This window comes from Lynx canadensis, chromosome A3 (assembly GCF_007474595.2).
Source record: "Lynx canadensis isolate LIC74 chromosome A3, mLynCan4.pri.v2, whole genome shotgun sequence".
In the NCBI taxonomy this organism is placed as follows: Eukaryota; Metazoa; Chordata; class Mammalia; order Carnivora; family Felidae; genus Lynx; species Lynx canadensis.
This window is the reverse complement of record NC_044305.1, coordinates 119,124,986-119,150,223: the sequence shown is the minus strand read 5'-3', so window position 1 is coordinate 119,150,223 and position 25,238 is coordinate 119,124,986. Positions and strand designations below refer to the sequence as shown.

The window sequence follows — 25,238 nt, the reverse complement described above, 5'->3', positions numbered from 1 at the left end:
GAGTCAGATACTGAACCGACTGAGCCACCCAGGGGACCTGAGCCTGTCACTTTTAAATGCCCCTTTTTGTCATCTTGTTGCCTTAATTCTTAGCGGTCTGTGGCAACTTCCTCTCTACTTTAAAATCATTAATGCGCTCTTACAAAGGTTCTTAGATCGGTGATTGTATACATTCGTACATCGATGAAACTTACAGTTATACTGATATTGTTGGAAAAGTTAAAGAAAGAGGGACCTATTAACTTCACCTTTTCCTAAACTTTGAAAAGAAACGAACCAAAATCTGTCCTTCACCTTTAATGTTTGCAAGAGTAGAGTTCCTGTCATCAGTCATCCTTTCATCATAGCTATGGAGAAGAAATAATCAGAAAAGAAATCACTGAGTAGTTAAAAATAAAACAATTTTTAGCAAATCTATCTGTACCAGGAACTGTCGATTGGTCAAAAACTGGCTGAGACGGTTTTACTTGCAATTATTTTGAACTTTAATATCTGTCGATTACGTTTACAGCAAAGGCAGGCTTATTCAACAGGTAGCTTTAGCTAGTTTTTCATGCTCTTTTTGCTTGGATAGTTTAGGGGTGTGGGCAGGTGACCTGCGAGAGAAGGGAACGTGACGAGTGGAGACATTAGCCTGTCTGTGCGGGGGCGCTGAGCTCTCGGATGGCGGAAGGGCTCAGAGCCCCGGGCCATGGCTCATCCTGGTGGATTCTGGCACATTCCCCCAACTCCCTCGGATGGGCTCTGCGTGTGGTTCACTCAAAGCCTCTGCCTTCTCCGCGAAAGGGCTCGCCCTGAAGCTCTGGGCTGGTGAAGCAGACCTTTCACCGCCTCTGCAGGCTGCCCACCCCTCTGGACACCAAGCCCACCAATGACGATTCCTTCAAGGCAAGGGTTTTCCAGGACGATTAAGAATTTGACAGCGCACAAAGGAATTTTCAGAGTGGACTGAACCAAGGCTTGGTGGTGGTAAAACTCCCTGCTCTCTGAGGTCTCCACCTTCCCCGTCCCATCAAGAAATGTCTCTGCTGGAAAAGTCTGTTTTCCACCCGTGGGCCGGGACCGCCAATCACGTGAAGAGGAGCCTTCTTGGCCAGGAAGCCCTTTGCTAGCCTCCGCTTCCGTCCATGCCACGCACGCTGCCCCCAGGAAGGCCTGCTTCTCACCTGGTGTCTTCACTTCTTCCTTTGCTCTGCTCCGGGATGTAGGTTTCATATGTAGCCTAGGAAGGGGCCGGAAGGCCCAATTGCAGGGCGACTATTATTATTATCGACTCTCTTTTGATGAGCTTGTGCCCATTTTCACGTTCTCACCTGCCTGGGGCCCTAAGGAACTTGGTTCTCAGCTATGCTGACTCCCATGCTTACCGATCCTACATTTCCCTTCATATAGTAACTGGAGGCAGATTTTCAAATGGAGAAACCAGGGGCTAAGAGAGTCCCCAGCAGTCCAGGTTGTAATCAGGAGCCCAGGAACCTGACTCCGACTGCTCTGATGGAGCTCCTGTCTCCATCGTTGGGGACTTCGAGCCTGGAAAGTGCTCATTCTAGAAGACAATCCCAAGCTTCTCTCAGCCTCTAGCTGTGCCTGTCTCCTCTCGGGAAGGCTGTGGAACGGCTGCGTCTGACCCCGTAGTGGGAGAACTGAGAATTTGAAGCCAATAACTCACCAGGGAGATGGTGGAGTTGGGGGACTGGGAGCGGCAGAAGCGTTTGAGTAAAGCCTCTCGTATCTGCAGGACAGGTAACGCCCTCGTTACACCAGCCAAAGTCCTGGCCTGGGCACCGCAAGTTGGGCGGAGGTTAGGTGGGCAGACTCACCTTCTTGTCCATGAGGCAACCAAACAGTAAGATGAAGACACCCTTAACGGGGGGATACGGGGATAAGTTAGTCATGGAGGAAGGAATCAACCGAAATCGACTCCCTCCCCTCCTCTTCCTTCAGCCTCTGTCATCCTGTCTAAGTTGTGTCCCGAGGCTTCCCATCTAGGGTTTTCTGGGCATTAGCACCGCTCGGTGCATAGAATCCATTTCAGGTGCTTCTCTGACCGCTTTGGTTACCAAGGGAATATCAATATCAGTTTGGGTACTGACAATTCCCTGACGTCTCTGCCCAAACCAGATACTGTTTCGCAGATGAGAAAACCAGAGCTCCCAGAGGTTTGTCCAAAGTCCTCCAGCGAGTCCGTGGAGGGACTCTGGCCCAGACCTACGTCTCCTAAAATTCCTGAGACTGCTTCTCCTGCTCCACCTCGACCCCTCCTCGAGAAGGCACTGGCAGTGACCTAGACCATCTAAAAGGGCAAAAGCACAGCCGGCGCTTTATCACCCACCTGGGTGGTGTTGAGAATCGTGAAGATGTAGTGAGGCACTGCGGAGACTTCCTCCAGCAGGGTGGCCAGGCCCAGCCCCCAGGTGAGGCCGAAGATGGGCGTGAGAACGAGCAGGGCTTTGATCACCGCCAGAAGGGCTTGGCGCCTCTCCGCCCGGGGCCCCTCTGACGGCGAAGGCCTCAGGAGCTTCCGCACGGCCATGGCGAGTACCAGCCCGTTCACGCCCACTATGGCCAGCACTGGCCCCACGAAGGTGTAGAGCGCCCCTCCCTTCCCACTTAACCAGCATGCCCCCTCCCTCAGGTATTGCCCTCGGGGTAGGTAGAGGGCCAGGGCGGCACCTGCAAACCCCATCGGGCACACGTAGCCGAGGACCACCATCAGGGAGAGTACTCGGCACTGGGACAGCTGATCGAAGACGAAGAGCAGCTGGTGGGCCAGCATCAGGGCCTGAGCCAGCATCCAGAAAAAGGTGGCCAGGTAGAGGAAATGACAGAGGAAGGCAGCGGCCAGGCAGAGCGGGCTTCGGGGCCCCGGAGGAAGCAGTGGGGCTCCCAGGAAGCAGGCGTCTGCGGCCAAAAGGCAGAGCACCACGTTGAGCAGGGCCGTGTGGCGTAAGTAGGCGACTTTGCTCTGTACCACCACTCTCCAAACCAGCCTGTACACACCTAGGCACACAAGCAGTGCCACGATGGAGGCCCCCAAGCCCACCTGACTCAGCCGCTCCAGGGTGAGGTTTTCCGGAACAGTGTTTGGGGACGTGAGGACGGAGAAAGCGGTGAGGTGCCGACAGACGCACCGGGTGGTGGGGCTGGCACGAGCTGTCTGCACCTGGCACCCTTCGTCCGACCAGCCCCCCTTGCCCCGGAAGAGGCTGTGGTCCCAGAAGACACAGTGCGGAGTGCTACCCGTGCCCCCGAAGTCCATGATGACTTCTCCCTGGCCGAAGGCCTGCCCACCTGCCATGACGGAGATGGCGAGGACCAGGCCGGGAGTGGCATAGACGGAGTCCCCCAGCCCCTGCCCGTAGCTTGAGGGCAGAAGGCGGTCCAGTTTCTGCAGCACCAGGCTAGTAATACTGACGTTGGTGCCGTTACGGCCCAGCGGGGCCAGGGAGCACCTGGGAATGTGGGCCCGCAGTGGGGGCTGAGTGTGGAAGGAGACTCTGTAGTCAGCGGGAAACGGCCCAAGCAGCTGGGTCTGCAGCCGCACGTTTTGCAAGCTGAAGGAGAAGGGGTGATCCTGAGGGCACAGACTGCGTGCCAGGGTCTCTACAGCCAGCAGGAGATCTGAGCCTGTCGAGGGCTTCTGGGCCTGGGCTGGGGTCCACAGAGAGCTGGTGTCCAGGTCTAGGACCTTGTCTGTGGTTTTCAGGAGAGCCTGCGGCACCCAACAGAGAGCCCAGCAAAGAGATGAGCGCTGGCCGCTAGAACCCAGGGCGCCGTGTCAGGGGCGCTGGGAACCAGAGGCCCCAGACCTACCTTTCCTAGGCTTGCACAAGAGACCCAAGAGGGGAGGGAAAGGGGAAGGGGAAGACAGGCCCGAGAAGGGAGAGTTTCTAGATGGGAAGAACGGGCAGCCGTTGGGCTAACCACCGGGGTGGCTTCAAGTACGTGGTCTCCCGATGCGCATCCAGCGCCTCCATCTGACGACCTTTCTCTCGCCTCCATCCCTTGGGCCACCCAGGGTGAAGGGGGCCCCTCTCCAATGCCTTGACCCCAACAGGTCTGTAAAGCTAGGAGTGGGGCCCAGTGGTTAGCGGGCACGATGTTCTGAAGTGGAAGGCCACATGCATGTCTGTCCACCCACATGTAACATACATTCCCGGATGGAGGGCGCAATGTCATTGGCGCTGGTTATTCTCTTGGATGCAGCTTAATGGTCGTCAGTCGTTGCCCACGCTGGGAGCTGGTTCAGGTGAGTCCAGCAAAAGCTGAGGGCGTGGGGACCTCCATGTAGGTATCGTGTGTGTGCGTGTGTCTGTTTGGGCACGTGAGTTTACCCCATATCCACCCATCTCTGCGTGTACATAAATGCTTCTGAACTCGTGTCTTCTCATCCCTTCCTGCCTTCCCCGACCTCCCACGTGTTCCCAGCCTCAGACCTTGTCCATATTCCATGGCCTTGGAAACTGATGTCCAAGGGGCGAGATGGACCAGGAGAGCAGACACTCAGACTCTCTCGAAAGGTCTGCCTTCTGACAGCCCATGGTGATGCCAGAGGGACAGAAGTGCCCAGAGGTAAAGAGCTTCGGGCCCCCACCACCCCGGCGGCCCCCCGCCGTGGCTCAGAGATCTCACCTCCAGGGCGCTGCGGTTAAGCTGTATTCTGGCATCCACCACCACCTTGGCCAGGAAGGATATGGTGCCCAGCAGTGCCAACAAGTCAGAGGGCGAGCTCACCGCCTTCGCCTGCTCCGACAGCTCAGCCAGGATCTGTGGCGCCTCCACAGCAGGCCAGCCCTGGCCTGCCCGCAGCAGCTGAGACAGACCAGACACAGCAGGAAGTGGGGGGGGGGGGGGGGGAGGGGGGGATGGGCGAGTCGTCACAAGGGAGGGGCCGCTCCTCCCCCATCCAGCTCTTTCCTCCCCAGCCCTGCTCCAGTCCCCGGGGGAGCGGGAAGCCACGCGGAAGGAACTCACACCCGTGTTAGTGGGCTGGACACTTGGTGGGACTAGGATTGGAGGAGAGCGCCCTCCCCACCATGAGAGTCCCGGGCATCTGTGGCCCCCACCCTCACACCCTGGCTCTGCCAGGCTCCGGTTCAGGGAAGGTGAGGGGCCTCCAGGCCAGGCCTCAGGGGGAAAGGGTTCTAAAGCTAGGTCCCGAGCGAGAAAGGGGTAGGTCATGGAGGGCGAGGCCCGGAGCAGCGGGGCCTGAAGCTTTACCCAGGCTCTGTGAAACAAGGCCAGGACCCCTGCGTCCGTGCAGCCGCCGTGGATGGGCTCCCAACTGCCATCAGGCCCGCAGGTCCGCTTCACCACACCTGTCCTGTTCACTGGACACGGGGCCTGTGCCACGTGGCCAGCCTTGGTGACATTCCAGGCAACAGCTGAGGAGTCCTCAGGGCAGGTGGCGTCTCCGTCTGAAGAATGATATCAAGGAGGCTCAGCAACCGTGGTCTAGCCCCAGCCTCCCCCGCGTTTGGGGTCTGGAGACTGGCCGTGTGGCCCAGTGTAGGGGAAACGTCGAGGAGCTCCCAGGGCGAGCAGGTGAGAGCTTGGACCCAACCAGCTGGACCCCGAGCCCCACGTACCCTGGATGATGGTGACAGAGACGGGGACCCTGAGAGGGGTCAGTCCTGGGCTCTGCAGCTCACAAGTATACGTGGTGTCAGCGGCAGGGCAGCGCTGAACGGTCAGCACGAGGCACCAGGAGCCTGGCGTGTTGACTAAGGAGGCTGAAGGTGACACGAGAGAGAGGGGAGCGGTTACCGGGCCTGGAGCAGACCCAGAACCCGGCCGGCCCAGAGATGCCCTTTCAGTCTCTCTAGCAACTTCGGAAGCAGATGATGCCGTGGGGCAGAGCGGAGTTGTGTGCGAGCATCAAACTGCAGAGGCGGAGCTTGGATCTTGGTGAAGGGCACCTGGGGGTCTCTAACCAGCCCCAGGACTCGAAGCCAGGTTGCAAAATGGGGACTATCACCAAAGGAACTTCACAGAGTGTGTGGCCAGAGTTCATTAAGGTCGTGGGAAAACATTTTGTGAGCAGTTATCTACACTCATGCGGTTACTGCTGTATCAGGAGGGTTAGGATCGCTCACGGGGTAACCACGGTATTGAATGAACTTGGACCCGGAGCCCCACGTTGAACTGCAGCCTCTCTGCTTCCTGGGAGTTGAACAGCCAGCTGCTTGGAGGACACCAGCTGCCCCTTGTCCCCTGAGCCAGACACAGCGCTCCTTGTACCTTTGCTGCCCTCTGCGGGGCTCCAGGAAGCCGTGTAGACCAGGTGTGTGCTGGGGAGGCAGCAGCTCAGCTGGAAACCGGGGCTGGTGGTGCAGGAGATGGAGAGCTGGTCTGGAAGCCGGGCCACGTCTGTCGCCTGCAGGGGCACCTTCACCACCTGGTACAGCTCCCACCTGAATCCCTGAGCTTCGAAGCGGCACATGTACTCACCTGCAGATACACACCTGCTGTACCTCCCAGCTCCTCCGGCCCCACCCCTGCGCCGCAGAAGCTCTCCTGCCAGGTCTGGCCTCTGCTTAAGCCCAGCAAGAAAGATCCCTGCCTGGGTGGCTCAGTCGGTTGCACATCTGACTTCGGCTCAGGTCATGATCTCACAGCTCGTGGGTTCGAGCCCCACTTCGGGCTCCGTGCCGACAGCTCAGAGCCTGGAGCCTGCTTCGGATTCTGTGTCTCCCTGTCTCTCTGCCCCTCCCCCACTTGTGTGCGTGCACTCGGGCTCTCTCGCTCTCAAAAATAAATATTAAAAATTTAAGAAAGAGAGAGAGAGAGAGATCCCTGCCTTGGAAGGGGTTTCTAGGAGGAAAAGGACTGGAGAAGAGGCTCCTAACTTTTGTTTTTAATAGCCTGGAACCTCGAATCCTAAGGTGAACGTCTTCTCCACCAGGAGATGCCTTTCCAGCACTGCCCGCTGCTACTGCAACATCTTGAAGAAAAACAGGCGTCTGTTCTCTGCTGAAATGGAAGCCCATTCTCTGGATTGTTCACCTCCGGGCCTTTGTTTCCCCAGAATGGGTAAATGGGAAGATGAAAAGGGAAAAGAAGGGGAGAGAAGAAGAGCAGGAAGGAGAGGAGAGGGAGGAGGGGGAAGGCAAGGTGCGGGAGGAAGGACAGAGAGAAGAGGAGGACGGAGAAGAGAGATGAGCGGAAGGGCAGGCTGGCTACCTGCCCATTTATGCGAGATGTTGAGGATGCTGAGGACAGCCTGGCCCGGGCTGGAGGTCAGGGACACCTGTGTCCCCGGCTGCAGGAGGATGGGTCTGGGGCTCCCCGCAGGCCGCAGGAACCAGTTTAGGTTGGTGGTCTCATGGCTCGTGACGAGGGTCAGGTTCAGCGTGTTGCCAGGCATCTGCACCTGGGAGTTCAGGCTCAGTGTTCCGGGGACTGTGGGGAGGCAGGAGGCAGGGGCCGCTTAGAGGATGAATTGTGGCCCTCCACGTGGCTAAGCTCTCACTCCTTCCCCATCGTCCGAAACCCATTCCTCCTCGCTTCCTCCCCACGCCCCCAATACTGTTTTGTTTTGTCCCTGGCTGCTGCAGTCCAGACCTATCTGTCATTGGGAACCAACGGGGAAGCCTTTTGGCCGGTGATTTCCACTCCCCTAGGTAACCTGGGGCCGCCGGAGCCCCTTCCTGGCCTTCCGGGGTCAACAGCAGTCACTCTAGCACTTTCTCTCCGTGTCCATATGTCTCAGGAGCTCTGTTGTTCATTCGTCTCCCTACTCGGGCCCCAGGCTCAGGGCTGTGATCTGCCCGGATAACTGGCATTTCTCCCACCACCGGGAGCCACTGGGCTTGGGCCGGCTGGCAGAAACACAAGGGTCAGAGAGGAGAAAACACGGGCTTTCTTTCACTTGGGCCCATTGGTTTCCAAGTTCCCAAACCTCCTCACCAGGTGGCAGCAGCTGGCAGTACCCGGCTTCAGGAGGGCTGAAGACCAGACAGCCACAGGGCCCGCGGCTGCGGGGACTCCCGCAGGGACGGCGACGGAAGCAGACGCTGGCATTCCACTGGTACCCAGGGAGGCAGGCACAGTAGGTGCGGCCATCGTGGTGGACATTACACTCTGGGGCAGAAGGAGGGGACGAGAAGTGGGCAGCCTGTGTGAGACAGCCAGGTAGTCAGGACCCGATGCCCGAGAGGCTCTAGGGCTGGGTGCCTGGAACAATCCCGAAGTCACAAGAGCCTCAGCCATCCGGGACTGCCTCCTCAGGCCAGGGTTCAAAGCAGCAAAGGTCCTGCTGGGCAAAGTCCTCAAGGGTTGGGGGCGGAGAAGTGCCAGCCCACCACCGGCTGCCTCTTGGGCCTCTGCAGAGTTTCGAAGAGGGGGGCATAGAACAGGAAGGAAAGGGTCTGTCTGGGGAGGGAGATGGGGAAGGAGCTGGGCCATGCAGACCCTCCAGGAAATGGAAAGGGGCAGCCGTTCAGGCAAGCTGGCCGCAGGCCTGGGAAGCCCAGGTTCCTTTCCGTCTGAGCCTCCTTCCCCCACAAGCAGTGTAAGGGCCGCTGAGAGCTGAGAGGCAGGGCTCCGTAGAATCCCCCCTACCTGTGGTGAGGCCGAGGCCAGCGAGAGTTGCTGGGGGAGAGGAGGCCGAGGCAAAGGGGGGAGTCAGGGTCCTGGAGAGTGTCAATGGCCAGGTCTGATTTGAAAAGTCCAGCTGTACGTAGACTGAGACCAAGACTGATTCTACAGAGGAGAGACAGCAAGGCCAGGGTCCCCTTCTGCCTCCCACACCTGGCTGGTGACTGCCAGGACCCAGGGCAGGCCCCACCTCCCATAGGCCAGCTAGGAGCTGACAAGCCTCAAGAGGGCCATAGCCCTCACTAGCTGGGGTGCGGTCACACGCAGCTCCACGCCACCCTTCCCCCCAAACCCTCAGCTCACAGACGAGCCTCTCCAAGATGGAGGATTTTCTCAAGGCCTCTCAGCCAGAGAACTGGAATCTGGACCTGTGCGGCCGCCATGACCAGCCGTGGATCGGTACCTCCACAAGTGCGCCCTCTTCAGCCTCATTCCCCGCTCCCTCTGCTCCCCCCCCCCCCCCCCCGCTTCCCCTCCCTCCCCTCACCCCTTCCTCCTCCTCTCCACTCCATCCACTCACCACCTGCTCCACTCTTTTGGTTCAGTTGCTGCCCCGATTCCCCTCCAGCCTGACTCTGTCCCTGGAACAGAGCACGAGGAGAGACCTCTGAGAGGGGGCTGACCCCACATTTCTTCCAGGGACACCTTCTTCCCCAAGCAACTTGGGGACTAGCCTGAGTCATTTGGCATGACTCTACCTCTTTGAAGCTCTTCTCTCTCTTTTTTAATGTTTACGTTTGAGAGAGAGAAAGAGAGAATGGGGGAGGGGCCGAGAGAGGGTGGGGGGACAGAGGATCTAAATTGGGCACCGTGCTGACAGCAGTGAGCCCCAATGTGGGGCTCGAACTCATGAACTGAACTGTGAAATCATGACCTGAGCCGAAGTCAGACGCTCAACCGACTGAACTCAGACGCCCCCTTGAAGCCCTTCTTTTTGCCTGTAATCCAGCAGGCACATCAGGAGGGGAAAGCAGGCTTCTGGGAGGAGGCGGCAGGGATACAGCCCCAAGGACCCCGCCAGGCCCTGCAAACGCCACCTGAACCCAGGAACCAGGCACACCCTGGAGAGTCAACATGCTTTGCTTAATTCCTTCCTGAATTTACCTGTCCCTGGGCCTCTAGGCTAATTGAAACGCTGTGTCTGGAACACCGGTGGGGAGGGCTGGGCAGAGCTGGCTGGGGCTCAGAGGCTTGGGGACTTCTATTCCCTCCAAAGGAACTGTGACCGAGGGTGGGCATAAGGCAGCATCTTCCCTCGGTCTCTTGTTCCTGTAAATTACTTCCTCACCAACTCCTCCCTCTCCCAAAGTTGTACGTGAATGTGGGTATCTATCCAGATACAGATACAGATACAGATACAGATACAGATACAAATACAGGTACAGAGAGATACAGATATAGACGCTACCTGGGAGAAAACAGATCAAAAAGTGCTAACTTCAACTCTGCTGTCTTTCTTCAGATTCTCTCCTGTCCTCTATGCCGGTGGTTCCCAAATCTGGAAAATTTTTCTTTTCTTTTCATTTTTTATTTTTAATTTATTTTGAAAGTGAGACAATGTGAGCAGAGGAAGGACAGAGAGAGGGAGACACGATCCGAAGCAGGCTCCAGGCTCCGAGCTGTCAGCACAGAGCCCGATGCGGAGCTCAAATCCACAGACTGGGTGATCATGACCTGAGCCGAAGTCAGACACTCAACCGACTGAGCCACCCGGGCGCCCCTTTTCTTTTAATTCTTAAAGGGCAAGCTTGACTGGGAGAGCCTTCTGGCATCACTGGAGTTCACAGTGACTCAAAGAAATAAAAGCTATCCCACAGCCTGGAAAATGAGACTGACCTCTCAGAGATTTTACAACAAACTGGCCTTTCTTTTTTACATGACTTCTCCCCCTGACCCTTGCCCCTCCACCTGTCCCTTCATCCACAGCTTGCTGCGTCTTACCTGGGCCCTCCCCCCGGTTTTACTCACAGGTTGGCATACTTGAGCAGCTGGTGACCCCACCAGAGGGAGAGTCACAGCCAGGAGTAGCAGGGGGACAGCCGAGTAGATCATGCCTCAGTGGATCAGTCCTCCTGAGTCCTCAGGCTGCTGCATGATGCAAATTTCCTCCAAGAGTTGTTGGCGAGGCCCAACACAGCCGCGATGGGAGGGAAGAGGGGGCAGGAGTCGCCAAATTTACAGAGGAAGTGCTGCAGCCTGTGACTAAGTCACATGGGCATCTAGGTCCCTGTGGGGCCACCTGGAACCCACATGCCCCAGTGAGAATGGTCTGCTCAGGTTCTGGGGTCTGAACCAAGAACTCAGTGAAGTGGAGACGGCTTGGGGGGGGGGGCGCGGCTCCTAGGTCACAGCCAGCAATGTGTCAATAAGCTAGGTTCAGTCATGTCTCCAGGATTGTCCTGAAACTTCCAGGAAGCTGGGTCATTGATCCCAGAGCCCAGAAAAGACGAACATTAGGGCTGTATGTATCATACAGCCTAAGATAATTTCCAGAGTCTTAAATTTAACAAAGAACCTGGGAAAATGCTGGGAGAGATTATCAAGGAATTTCACAAAATGGTTTTGAAGTGTGGATGGCTTTTCTAAACAAGACACAAAACCCAGAAAGCCAAAAAGAAAATGAAGCTTTAATTTGGGGATGAAAAGGGCATTAGGATAAAAAGGCAAAAGATAACATGTTTGTAGTATGATGACTGAATAAAGGGCCAAACTTAACATAAGAAATTTTTATCTTACAGCATTAAGATAGAACATGGATAAAAATAAGAAAAAAAAATCAGTTTACTGAAAAAGCAATGTCAATAGTTTGATATACATAAAAATCCACATTGAAATAAGAAAATACTGTCATCTACTAATTATCAAAAGACAAGATATGTATTGATCATATTCAGTGTTGACAGAAGTGTAGTGATACGTGGGTACAAAAATGTGTGTATAAGGATGTTCAAGGCAGAGTTATTTGTGATAGTAAATGAGTTAAACAACCAAAATATCCATTCAAAAGGGACCATTCCAAACAACAAGACATTGTTGTGGAAAAAAAGTCAAGTAAACTCTATTTTGGACTGCATCTCAATATATATGGTGAAGTTTAAAGTGTATATTATGCTCACCTTTATGTAAAAAAAGGGAATCTATATTAAATACTTGTGCTTTCTATACCTAGAAAAGATATTTCTAGAATGGCTATTTCTGGAAAAACACATCAGAAAGTTGGCGAGTGTTGCTTCTGGGAAGGGGAGTAAGGATCTGGGTGTGTCTGTTTGGCATATATTTTTTCTAAACAGAGGCATGTATTTTTGTAATCAAAACAAAAAAAAAAAAAAGAAAGGGTTGATTTAAACACACACACACACACACACACACACACACACAGATCCTAGAGTAAAAATCCAGTCTCAGTACATTTCTACTTCACTACCTCCTCAAGTCTCCCCTTGCTAGACAGCTATGGAAGGCATAGGGGACACATAGAACAAATACGTGCATGGGAAACAAAGACTTTGTAAGTAATTCATTTCAGAAAGCTTGAAAACGGTGAAGAATCGGGTTTGAGAACCAGAGTGAGAAGCTACGATGCTGGGCGTGGGATGCTATCAGCATGGCGAGAACCGTGCAGTGTAGCGGCAGGTGGTCTGAGACGCTCCTGGGGGATACAGGACACTAACAGCATCTGCCACGGTCACCAAAGTGCACCAGTCAAAGCATGAAGTGGCCCCGGACAATGCTCGACAGGGGCTCCCGAGGAGCAGGGACTACAGAAGAGAGAAATGGAGCTGTTTCCATAATTTTAGAGAAGTTCAACACATCCGTGCCGGCACAAAACAATGCCTAGAAAAGATTGGAAGGAAATGCTACAGGCTCTACAACGCATCCGTTGGCTTGACCTCAGGATTCCCCAGGACCTAGTACCATGCACCAGAGGCCTTAAGTAACATTTGTTTCAAGTGAATCAATCCACAGATGAAACACACCAAGATGTTAAGGGTGGTTCTAACTAAATGGTAGGATTTGGCATGTTTTTCTGTGTTTCTGTATTTTTTAATTTGGTACTCCATAATGGAAAAAAAGCCTTAATAAAAATGTCAAATCTTACAGTCTCAACTCCTTTATGTACCAATCGGGTTCAGAGTTCTTCATGTTTGCCCAGGTGTCCTCAGTTGCCAGGAAGCACCTGCAGGTTGACTCAGGTCTCAGGCTTAGGGTGGGGTTCAGACAAACAGGTACTTATTGCTGCCACCAATGTACTCCCCAAGTCCAAGGCCAACCATATGGCTATTGGCCTCTATTGGCGTCTGCCCTGCCGGCAGCTTTTCGGTTGCACCCTGGGGCAAAGAAATTTCTTTTCCGTTCCTTTGGGCTTTGAGCCCTCCAGGACACGTCAGCAGGGTCTTCGATAACAAAGGTTTGCGATCTGGGCTTCTCTTATCTGTATCCAAGCAGGTTATCTTAAAACCTCCTTTACTGGGGCGCCTGGGTGGCGCAGTCGGTTAAGCGTCCGACTTCAGCCAGGTCACGATCTCGCGGTCCGTGAGTTCGAGCCCCGCATCAGGCTCTGGGCTGATGGCTCGGAGCCTGGAGCCTGTTTCCGATTCTGTGTCTCCCTCTCTCTCTGCCCCTCCCCCGTTCATGCTCTGTCTCTCTCTGTCCCAAAAATAAATAAACGTTGAAAAAAAATTTTTTTAAAAAAAACCTCCTTTACTATATAAACTACTAATAGGTTACTAAAGAATAAATGTAGCTTAGACCTTTATCCCATGAGAATCCTAACTTCTTATTCTCTTTCCACCAGACATGGCATTACATTATTGGCAACAGTAAATGATAGATTGTTAGATTGGGAAGGGAACTTAGCTGAGATATTGATGCAGGCAGGCTGGGTCCAAGGATCCATCGTGGGGGGTAGGGGAGGGGGGGGGGGTCCTGCAGGACCAGGCAAGAGGCTACAGGGTAGAAGTCAAATGCAAGCTAGGAAGAAGTGAAAACAGAGTTTACTGAATAGCACGAGTGACAGAATAACAGATGAGTGCCTGGTAGACTCAGAAAGGAAAGGAGAGTTAGTCTCATTGTAGCTTGGGGTTAGCGGTTTATATTGGAAAGGGGTCCTGTATACGTGTTCCTTCAGGAATCCAGGGTTGGTCCGTCAAAGGTGAGTGACCGGTGAATAATAGGTTTTCTCCCTTCCGTCCTTCCTTCCTTCCTTTCTTTTAAATATATTTATTTATTTTGAGAGAGACAGAGACAGCATGAGTGGGGGAGGGGCAGAGAGAGAGGGAGACAGAGAATCCCAAGCAGCCTCCATATTGTCAGCAAGGAGCCCGATGCAGAACTCGAACTCATGAAACTATGAGATCATGACCTGAGCGAAACCAAGAGTTGGATGCTCAATCAACTGAGCCACCCAGGCGCCCCTATTATTTATGGAATAGGTGGTATTCCATAAATCGGTGAAGGTGGGGACTACCGATGCCACCTTCAGCCAGGTTTGTTTGACGCTAACGTTCTGGAACATATTTGGGATCCGGCTCTTCTTAGATCCTGTCAGGTGTTTGGGGCCTGAGGACCAAAAATGATTAACTCTCTTGCTTTCCCCCTTGGAGTGGAAACCCGGGTAGCTTCTCTGGTTTTTACTCAGATGCAAATAGAAATACAGAACATGAGTCAATAGGGCCGAGCAGGAAAACGGAGATGGAGCCTTTTAAATTTTTTTTTTTAACGTTTATTTATTTTTGAGACAGAGAGAGACACAGCATGAATGGGGGAGGGGCAGAGAGAGAGGGAAACACAGAATCGGAAGCAGGCTCCAGGCTCTGAGCCATCAGCCCAGAGCCCGACGCGGGGCTCGAACTCGAGGACCGCGAGATCGTGACCTGAGCCGAAGTCGGACGCTTAACCGACTGAGGCGCCCCGAGATGGAGCCTTTTAAAAATGGAGTCTCTTCCTCTTAAATACAGAGAACAAACTGAGGGCTGCTGGAGGGGAGGTGGGCGGGGGGGGGGGGGGGTTAAATGGGGGATGGGCACTAAGGAGGGCACTTGTTGGGATGAGCACTGGGTGTCATAAGTAAGAGACGAATCACTGGGTTCTGCTCCTGAAGTCAAAACTGCACTGTATGTTAACTAACTTGAATTTAAGTAAGTAAATAAATAAATAAACAAACAAATAAATGGAGTCTCCTCAGTTTCCCTATCTCAGTATTATCTACTTCAGCCTTCTCACTTATAGAGGAGGAAAAGGAGCCCAGAGGAGAAACTGACTTGGCAAAGATCACACAATTAGTGGATGGCCGAGCCAAAGCTTGAAGCCAGGTGTTCTGACTTTGAATTGAGGGAATTTCGATACAGGGAATTAAGCTGGATTAATTTTAAATATAGAATAACTAGAACTTCTGGCTACAAAAATGAATTAAAGATAATATGAGATAGCATTGATCCCACAAAGAAAGCAGTTCTTCAAAAAGGCTTCTTTTCCTAAGGAGGAGAGGAAAATAAATACAATCTAAAACCAGGCAAGGGTAGGAGGGTATGAATCAGGCAGTTTCTTTGGAAGTCAGCTCACGAATACCTTACTTATCTAGAGGTCCTTATTTGGCAAATGTGACCATTGGGAATAAACCTGTGATCTACAAGGAAAAATACGAAATACCTTACACAAATCACCAAAGGCTTCCAGATGGTAATATAACTCCGCGAAAGAAGTTTTGTTTTGTTTTGTTTTGTTTTTTCTTTTTCTCCTCTGAGTGAACAGCTATGTATTAAGGTTTGATGAGGGGCAACTAATGGAGAAGCAGACACAGGAGTCAGACAGCTGGGGATCCAAATCGGCTTCATTACGGGAAGAGCTGAGTGGGAGAAGGTGGTTTGGATCTCAGCCAGATGCACTTCCCAATACATCCTCCTCGAACTGAATTTGCGAAGCTGGACCCTGATACAGCCAGGCATCTCCGGGTGTCCCTTGCGGGGACGGGCTTGCTGAGAGCGAGTCTGGAGGACGGGCCACTCCCAAAGAGGGTACACCCAGAGCCTGTTCTGCATGTCTTATCAAGCAGTTAAACCACTTTTTTGCTTGGGGAAGAGGTTGGGGGGTGAGGGGGGAACAAACGGTTTATCCTTCCGGGGAGGAGAATTTCCCTCCCTTCAGTGGAAAGAAAGGGGAGAAGAATTGAAGAAGCTTCCTTGCCAGCACCATCCAAGATGATAACAAGGTTTGTTTCAATATTCTAGTGAAAGAGAAAACTGGAAAACTTCACTTAACTAATTGACGAAATATACAAATGGGTAGATTTTATCAAGTCAGTAAACCTAGAAAATGCGTTTCAATATAAGCCATATAGGAAGGTGTGCGAGAGCAAAACATAGTAGGTACTTGTACTGGAAAACCTACTTTCATGCTTATATTCTACTTACTTTTTGACTCGCTTCCTAGAATTACCTTCCATCCATAATCCCCGGTTTACTGTGGAACTAGTCGTTTTACACCGTCATGCTGCTCTCTGATCACAGTGGAGTCAGTGAGGACACATCTAATGCCACCTTGGGAACATTTCTCTCTTCTGAGATATTCTAGGAGATGGGACCTAGTAAGAGCCTGAGGTTGGACCTGCAACATGTAAAACTCAGCAGCTACTGTTTTTCGGCTGCGTGGACTGGGGAGATGGTCCGGGCTTAAAGGAAGAGTGAGACTAACGTGTGGACGGAAACAGAAGAAGGGAAAATTGGAAGGTGTGTGGAAGAGGGAAGGAAACGGACAGTCCATCGTTTCAACTTTAGTTTATCCTTTCTTTTTTTCTTTTAATGTTTCTTTATTTTTGACAGACAGAGCGAGCAGAGGAGGGGCAGAGAGAGAGGGAGACAGAGGATCCGAAGCAGGCTCTGCGCTGTCAGCGGGCGATGCGGGGCTCGAACTCACCAACCTCGAGATCACGATCCCAGCCAAAGTCCGACGCTTAACTGACTGAGACACGCAGGTGCCCCCAACTTGAGTTTATTCTGGATGCTTATTTGCACTCCTGATCTTGAGTCCCATCAGGGACCCCAACTTCTTTCAATGATTTCCCTTCTTGCTTGAGCTAGTTAGGGCAGGTTTCTGTTATTTATAATTAAAGGAATGTGTATGGACACGTGCTCAGAAAAGCCAAGGAAGCTATAATAATAGTGGAAAAGCGGTTATTGTATTAAACTACAGGATTACAGGACCTTGTGATTCAAGACAATCACTTCATCTTTCTAGAGACCTCACTTTTCACATCAGTACAATGAAGGAGTTGAATTATATGATCTTTGGAGCACAGTTGACCCTTGAACACCATGAGTTTGAACTGCGCGGGTCCACTTATATGCAATTTTTTTTCAGGGCGCCTGGGTGGTTCAGTCAATTAAGTGTCCGACTTCGGCTCAGGTCACGAGCTTGTAGTCCGTGAGTTCGAGCCTCACGTTGCCCTGTGCTCTACCTTTTATTCCCATGACCTATTCATCCCATACCTGGAAGTCTGTACCTTCCATTCCCTTTCACCCCTTTCACCCATCCCCCTCCATTCCCTTTCTTATGATTTTCTCAAGATTTCACTTTCTCTAAGTTACTTTATTATAAGAATGTAGTATATAATATATGCAACACACAAAATATATGTTAATTGACTGTTTATATGATCAATAAGGCTTGCCCTCAACAGTAGGCTATTTGTGGTTAAGTTTCTGGGGAGTCAAACGGTATACGTGGATTTTGGACTGTGCTAGGGGTCAGCACCCCTAACCCTTGAGTTGTTCAAAGGTCAACTGTACTTTATTTTTTTTTTAATTTTTATTTTTCAACGTTTATTTATTTTTTTGGGGACAGAGAGAGACAGAGCATGAATGGGGGAGGGGCAGAGAGAGAGGGAGACACAGAATCGGAAACAGGCTCCAGGCTCTGAGCCATCAGCCCAGAGCCCGACGCCGGGCTCGAACTCACAGACCGAGAGATCGTGACCTGGCTGAAGTCGGACGCTTAACCGACTGCACCACCCAGGCGCCCCAAAGGTCAACTGTACTTTAAAAATGTTGTTCCACTTCTTTCTGGCCTTCATGGTTTCTGATGAAAAATCCATGGTTATTGTTCCCTTGTAAGTAATGTATCATTTCTATGGCTGCTTTCAAGGTTTTTTCTTTGTCTTTAATTTTTAGCTGTTACAAGGTGGCTAGGCTGGGCCTTTTTTTAAGGCTTACCCTGTTTTGGATTCACTGAGCCTTTTCCATACGTAGCTTTATGTGTCCCATCAAATTTGAGCCATTATTTCTTCAAATAGTTTATCTGCACCACGTTCTTTCTCCTCTCTTTCTTGGACTCTAATGCCAAATATTAGACTTTTATTTTCTGTATTTTTTCGTAGACCTGTGTTCAGGTTTTCAAATTTTTTCCCTCTGTTGTGAATAACAGGTGTGATTTAGTTAAGGATGTTGAGATAGGAAAATCATCCTGGATTATCTGGGTGGGCCCAATGTAATCACACACTTCCTTATAAAAGGACGACAGGAGTGTGAGGGACAAAAAAACACAAAAAACAAAAAAAAAACCAATCTACAACAGAAGCAGAGGTTGGAGTGATGCACTTCGAAGCTGGAGAAAGGGACCACGAGCCAAAGAACACAGGCAGCCGCTAGAAGCTGGAAGAAGGAAGGAAATGGATTCTTCTCTGGAACCTTCAGAAGAAATGCAGCCCTACCGGCATCTTGATGTTAACCCTGCAACATTCCTTCAGACTTCTGATCCTCATAACTGTAAGATACGACGTTTGTTTTGTTTTAAATCCTTACGTTTGTAGTAATTTGTTACAGAAGCAATAGGAAACCAATACAGAGTCTATGCAGTAATTTAAAAAAAAATTATGATTACGGCATTACCATTTGGTTCTTTATATTTTCTATGTCTTCGCTGAGACTTCTCATCTTCTCATTCAACAATGTTCATACGACATTTTTAAAATACTTGCCTTAATGTCTTCTTTTTGATCATTCCAACGTCTGCGTCATTTCAGCATTGGTGCCTGTTGATTGTTGTTTTTTTTCTTTTTTTTCCCCATGTGAGTTGAGATTTCCTATTTTTTTATATGCCAAGTAATTTTGGATTGTATCTGGACATGTGATATTATGTTATGAGACTGCAGGGACGCCTGTGTGGCTCAGTTGGTTGAGCGACCAACTTCGGCTCAGGTCATGATCTCACGGTTTGTGAGTTTGAGCCCCGTGTCCAGCTCTGTGCTGACAGCTCAGAGCCTGGAGCCTGCTACGGATTCTGGGTCTCCCTCGCTCTCTGCCCCTCCCCCACTCACGCTCTGTCTCTCTCTGTCTCAGAAATAAATAAACATTAAAAAAATTTTTTTAATTTCAACCCTATAGAAAATGTTGCTATTTTTGTGTAAGCGGGCAATTGACTGGTTTGGTTCATGTCATGAGATCTGCCCAACCTACCGTGGATTGTATTTTTCACATCAGTTCCCTTTTCACCAGCCGGCACAGTGCTCTTCAGATCTGCTGCGAATATGCCCCCTAGTGGTCAGTTTGCGCCCTGGTGACGGTCTGTCTCTTACTGTAGTTCTATCTACGGTACGCCGTTTGGGGTCAGATTCATGCAGGCACAACTGGAAGATGAACTCAGGAGTTCATAAAACTCAATGGGGTCGTTTTTCTAAACTCCTTCTCGCTCAAGTTAGTCAAATGACTCTGGAATGATACTCTTGTCAAAGTAGCAGGCACGTAGCACACTTACAACGGTCTCCATTGCATGTGTTTAAAAACATTGTAAAGAGCATTGCAGAATGTTTATCACACCGATTCTCTTAAGTAGCACTCTTCTCAAAGTAGCACAGCACTCTTATAACCATCTTTATTACATTTTTTAATTTATTTTTTTTAATATAATGTACTGTTAAATTAGCTAACATACAGGGTGTACGGAGTGCTCTTGGTTTTGGGGTAGATTCCTGTGATTCGTCACTTACATACAGCCCCCAGTGCTCATCCCAACAAGTGCCCTCCTCAATGCCCATCACCCATTTTCCCCCTCTCCCCCCACCCATCAACCCTCAGCTTGTTCTCTGCATTTAAGAGTCACTTATGGGGGCGCCTGGGTGGCGCAGTCGGTTAAGCGTCCGACTTCAGCCAGGTCACGATCTCGCGGTCCGTGAGTTCGAGCCCCGCGTCGGGCTCTGGGCTGATGGCTCGGAGCCTGGAGCCTGTTTCCGATTCTGTGTCTCCCTCTCTCTCTGCCCCTCCCCCGTTCATGCTCTGTCTCTCTCTGTCCCAAAAATAAATAAACGTTGAAAAAAAAAATTAAAAAAAAAAAAAAAGTCACTTATGGTTTGCCTCCCTCCCTCTCTGTTTGTAACGATTTTTCCCCCTTCCCTTCCCCCATGGTCTTCTGTTAAGTTTCTCAAGATCCACATATGAGTGAAAACATGATATCCGTCTTTCTCTGACTGACTTATTTCAATCAGTATAATAGCTTCCAGTTCCATCCACGTTGCTGCAAATGGCATAATTTCATTCTTTCTCATTGCCAAGTAGTATTCCACTGTATATATAAACCACATCTTCTTTATCCATTCATCAGTTGATGGACATGTAGGCTCTTTCCATAATTTGGCTATTGTTGAAAGTGCTGCTATTAACATTGGGGTACATGTGCCCCTATGCATCAGCACTCCTGTACCCTTTGGATAAATTCCCAGTAGTGCTATTGCTGGGTCGTAGGGCAGTTCTATTACATTTGTCTGTGTTTTTTAAATTTTCTAAATGAATTCTAGAATGACAATCATATCCATCTCCTTAAAACATTTTCTTTATAGCAGGTGAGTGGCACTTTTACAGTCATCATTATTACATGTGTTTTTAAACACTTTTCTAAATTTAGAAGAGCTAAGTATTCTTAGAACACTCAAGGGGCACCTGGGTGGCTCAGTCAGTTGAGCTTCTGACTTCGGCTCAGGTCATGATCTCACGGTCTGTGAGTTCGAGCCCTGTGTCGGGCTCTGTGCTGACAGCTCAGAGCCTGGAGCCTGCTTCGGATTCTGTGTCTCCCTCTCTCTCCCCATCCTTGCTCACGTTCTGTCTCTCTCTGTTTCTCAAAAATGAATAAACATAAAACATTTTTTGAAAAAAAAAAAAGGAATAATTCTTCAGCAGGACCAGGGTGACAGTGACCATGGCTGCCAGGGACCCCAGCCACAGGCACCTTCTTCATGAGAGAATTATTTCTTCTAATATATACCTAGGCTTTCATTTCTCAAATGAAATTTCTAGCACTGCATACAATTTAAAGGCTGTGCCTGGATAAAGATGGGATTTTTAGAAATAACCTATCAAGAGTGCTTTATCCTACTTAATTCTCCCTTGGCTTTTTACCTATTGCCTTAGTTGCAAGCCTTATTCCTTTATTTATCCATTCCCACTTTATAAAATGTTAGAACTGTATGGTTTTATGCTAAATTGTAGGACTTTACAGTTCTACGGTGTTAGCTCTGCACACTTTGCTATAATCTGGCAGATATGTCTTTAAAGGTAGTACATTTGAAGCAACTCTACCAAAATAATAAAAGGCCCGATAATAATAATAAATAAAGTAATAAAACACCCAATTCCTGGTATTCTTCTGTCTTTCCCTACTGGCCACCAATACATTTTTGGTTGGAAGAGATTTGTATGTGTTATTTTGTGCTTTTCTTTTAAATACCATGCTGTTTTACCTTTTTAAGTTGAGATAAAAATTCACTTCATATAAAATTTTAAAGGGTACATTTCAATAGTTTTTAATATATTCCCAAGGTTGTGCCACAACTATCTAATTCCAGAACATTTTCATCACCCCGAAAGAAACCCCATGCCTGTTAGAAGTTATTCTCAGTCCTCCTCACCCTCATTGCCTGGCAATCACTAATCCACTTTCTGTCTCTATGGGTTTACCTGTTCTGGAAATTTCATACAAATGGAACCATACAATATATGGTCCTTTGTGCCTGGCCTCTTTCACACAGCATAATGGTTAAAGGTTCATCCACGTTGCAGCTCGGATCAGGCCGCCATTCCTTTTTTGTGGCTGAATAATATTCCACCGTGTGGATATACACATTTTGTTCATCCATTCATCAGTTGAAAGACATTTAGGTTATTTCCATTTTTTGGCTATTATAAATAATGCTCCTGTGAGCATCATGTACAGGTTTTGGGGTATATTCCCAGGAGTGGAATTGCTAGGTCATATGGTAACTCCATGGTTAACTTTTTGGGGAACTGTCCAACATTTTTGCATAGGTGCTGCATCATTTTGTAATTCTACCAGCAACACACGCAAGAATTCCAGTTTCTCCTCATCTTTGCCAACAACTGTTATTTTCTGCGTTTTCCTCCTTTTTTTTTTTTTTTTTTTTTTTTCAACCACTCACCTTTCTTTTTAATGACTGTATATTTTACCACATTGGTTTACCATTGTTTACAGTTTGGGTCCTTAATTCACTGGACATTTTGATTGCCTGCATTTTCCCCCTCCAGTGATAAATATGGCTCTTTAAAATCTTGGCAATAAAGATTCTTTTCTTTCAGCTTACTTCCTGGAAGTATATTCTTCCAGTGTGGGGTCACTAGGGTAATGAATACGAAGAGTTTTATAGGACTTCCTGGTGACAGCAACACATATTTCTTTATCCCCTCACAGTTCATTTAATTCAGTGAAAGCTTAACGAAGCCCCTCTCTTCCTCGCCGCTCACTGGGGGTGAGCAGCCATCTCCTACTTGGCATCACGGCTGCCCTCAGACCTTTGGTGAAGCCCGAGATCATTAAAAAGAGGACCAAAAAGTTCATCCGGCACCAGTCAGACCGATCTGTCAAAATCAAGTGTGACTCGTGGAAACCCAGAGGCATTGACAATAGGGTACCCAGAAGTCGATGCCCAGCACTGGTTATGGGAGCGTCAAGAAAGCCAAGCATGTGCTGCCCAGTGGCTTCTGGAAGTTCCGAGTCCACAACGCCAGGGAGCTTGAAGTGCTGCTGATGCGCAGCAAATCTCACTGTGCAGGGATTGTCTACAATGTGTCCCCCCCGGAGACCCGCGAAGCCATGGTGGAAAGAACAGCCCAACTGTCCATCAGAGTCACCAGTCCTGATGCCAGGCTGCACGACGAAGAAAAGTGAATAGACAGCTCATATGCATATTGTGCTTATGTTAATAAAACCATAAAAGTACCAAGGCGGGGGCGGGGGGGCGGCGAAGGGACTTACTGAGGACTTGCTGAGTACAAGGCATTATGCTAGGTTCTGGGGTTTACAGTTGTGGTCCTTACCCTCAAGGCACTCAGAATCCAGTAAGACAGATAAGACAATAGAAAATTTCTGGGGCGCCTGGATGGCTCAGTCGGTTAAGCATCCGACTTCGGCTCAGGTCACGATCTCGCAGTTCGTGACTTCGAGCCCCCGCGTCGGGCTCTGTGCTGTCACCCTGGAGCCCGCTTTGGATCCTCTGTTCCACCCCTCTCTCTGTCCCTCCCCAGCTCGTGCTCTCTCTCTCAAAAATAAATAAACATTAGGGGGTGCCTGGGTGCCTCAGTTGGTTAAGTGTCTGACTCTTGATTTCGGCTCAGGCCGTGATCTCACAGTTTCATGGGTTCAAGCCCTGTGTCAGGCTCTGCGCTGACAGCATGGAGCCTGCTTAGGATTCTCTCTCTTCCATTCTCTCTACCCCTCCCCCACTCAGGCTCACTTGCTCTCTCTCTCTCTCTCTCTCTCCCTCTCTTTCTCTCAAAATAAAGAAATAAACTTAAAAAATAAATACACATTAAAAATAGAGGATTTATAACATGTAAGTGTGAAGAAAGAGGTATGTACAGTGAGAAGGGAAACAAAGGCAAGAGAAATGTAGCTGAAATTAAATCTCTTTACAGCCTGCAGCCCACTGATAGACACCTGAAACACGCAGAGCGTGACCTTCCTCAAGCAACTCATGGCTGCCTTACTTCCTTCATGGTTTTGTTTTATTAAAGACTAAAAGTAACCTTATCTTAACAGTAGCTAGCCCCTCAAGGTCCTAAAAGCCTTGCTTTCAAGTTTCTTAGAGATCTATGCGATCCCTAACCCCCACTAACTTAAAAGTATATAATCAGTCACTCCTCACAACCCCAGTGCAGCTCTTTCTGCCCGCAGGTCCTGTCCCCGTGCTTTAATAAAATCACCTTTTTGCACCAAAGATGTCTCAAGAATTCTTTCTTAGCCATTTGCTCAAGAGTCCCATCACACAGGATGCTCTAGAAGCGCAGAGAAACAGTGGGATCAAGCCCGTGTGTGTGTGTGTGTGCGCGCGCGCGTGTGAGTTAAGAGGAGTCAGAATAAAAACAGAATTCAGAGCAATCACGGGAGGAAGATGTTTCAAGGAAAGACAGCAGGCAGTGTAAGCCGATGAAAAGTCAGATATGAAGTCTTAAAGAGTCTATCTGATTTAACAACAAAGTGAGGAGCCCCGAGGCAACCATTTCAGGAGAGCTGGTGAGGTTGGAAACCAGAGTGGAGAGGGTTGAGAGTGGGTGGGAGATTTGGAAGCAAGAGACAGCTTATGTTAATTAAAGCCTTGGGACAAGGGGTTTTACTGTTTTAGTTTGTTTTGACTTCTTTTTGATCAATACCTTAAAAGAATTCACGGGCAATTTAGTGGTTTTGAAATCTTTTCCTGATGAAGCTTACCTTACTGTCTCGTCTTCATTCTAGCTAATCTGGGGTGGTAGAGTGTTTGCAAAGATGATTGCAATAATGCCCTCCCATTCTGTGCAGGCCCCCTTGCCAGGTGACTTTGCCATTCCATCCATTAAGAAGTGAAATCTAGAGGCGTCTGTGTGGCTCAGTCGGGGTTAAGCATCCGACTTTGACTCAGGTCATGATCTCGCGGTTTGTGGGTTCGAGCCCCGCGTTGGGCTCTGTGCTGACAGCTCAGAGCCTGGAGCCTCCTTCGGATTCTGGGTCTCCTTCTCTCTCTGCAAGAAGTGAAATCTATTTTCCTTCCCACGAATCTGGGCTGGCCTTGTGATTTACTTTGTCCAGGAGAATGAGACAGAAGTGACACTGTGTGATTTCTGAGCCTAGGCTTTGAAAGGCCTTGCAGCTCCTACTTACCCCCTCTTGAAACAGCCCAGCTAAGCCCACTCCAAATTGCTGACCCACAGAATTATAAGCAAATAAAATGGCTGTTATTTTAAGCTACTAGGTTTTGCATGATCTGTTATGTGGTGATAAATAACTTTTACATCTGCTTCACCTTTTATTTTCTTAGGGCACCTGGGGGGCTCAGTTGGTTAATCATCCAACTCCGGCGCAGGTTATGATCTCACGGTTTGTAGTTCGAGCCCCGCGTCCAGCTCTGTGCTGACAGCTCAGAGCCTGGAGCCTGGTTCGGATTCTGTGTGTGTGTGTCTCTCTCTCTGCCTCTCCCCCACTCATGCTCTGTCTCTGTCTCTCTCAAATATAAATAAACATTAAAGAAAAAACCTTTTATTTTCTTGCAGCTTATGCCAACTGATACAGAATTTCATTATGAAAGACTATCATAGTATCATTAGTACACTTGAAGAGCTGTTTCTGTATCTCATCCTCTAGATTATTTATTTAAATTTTTTTTCCATTTATTT

The 25,238-nt window shown here is 49.6% G+C and overlaps 2 protein-coding genes across 2 annotated transcripts; one reads left to right on the top strand and one right to left on the bottom strand.

Moving 5' to 3' along the window:
• Positions 1 to 1,570: 1,570 nt before the first annotated feature.
• ADGRF3 (adhesion G protein-coupled receptor F3) lies at positions 1,571 to 10,839 on the bottom strand. Its single transcript, XM_032592788.1, has 12 exons — positions 10,567 to 10,839; positions 9,119 to 9,179; positions 8,563 to 8,703; positions 7,909 to 8,082; positions 7,183 to 7,428; positions 6,241 to 6,450; positions 5,589 to 5,732; positions 5,221 to 5,417; positions 4,633 to 4,812; positions 2,333 to 3,712; positions 1,821 to 1,862; positions 1,571 to 1,732 (listed from the first exon to the last, which is right to left on the bottom strand). The coding sequence occupies exons 1-12, from the start codon at positions 10,648 to 10,650 to the stop codon at positions 1,571 to 1,573; spliced, it is 3,021 nt and encodes a 1,006-aa protein (XP_032448679.1). The 5' UTR covers positions 10,651 to 10,839.
• A 6,824-nt stretch (positions 10,840 to 17,663) lies between these two features.
• Positions 17,664 to 22,761, top strand: LOC115511289 (60S ribosomal protein L32-like). The gene is given in 3 exon segments (XM_032592787.1): positions 17,664 to 17,701; positions 22,351 to 22,502; positions 22,505 to 22,761. Coding segments are annotated over 3 exon segments (447 nt in total).
• Positions 22,762 to 25,238: the final 2,477 nt, after the last annotated feature.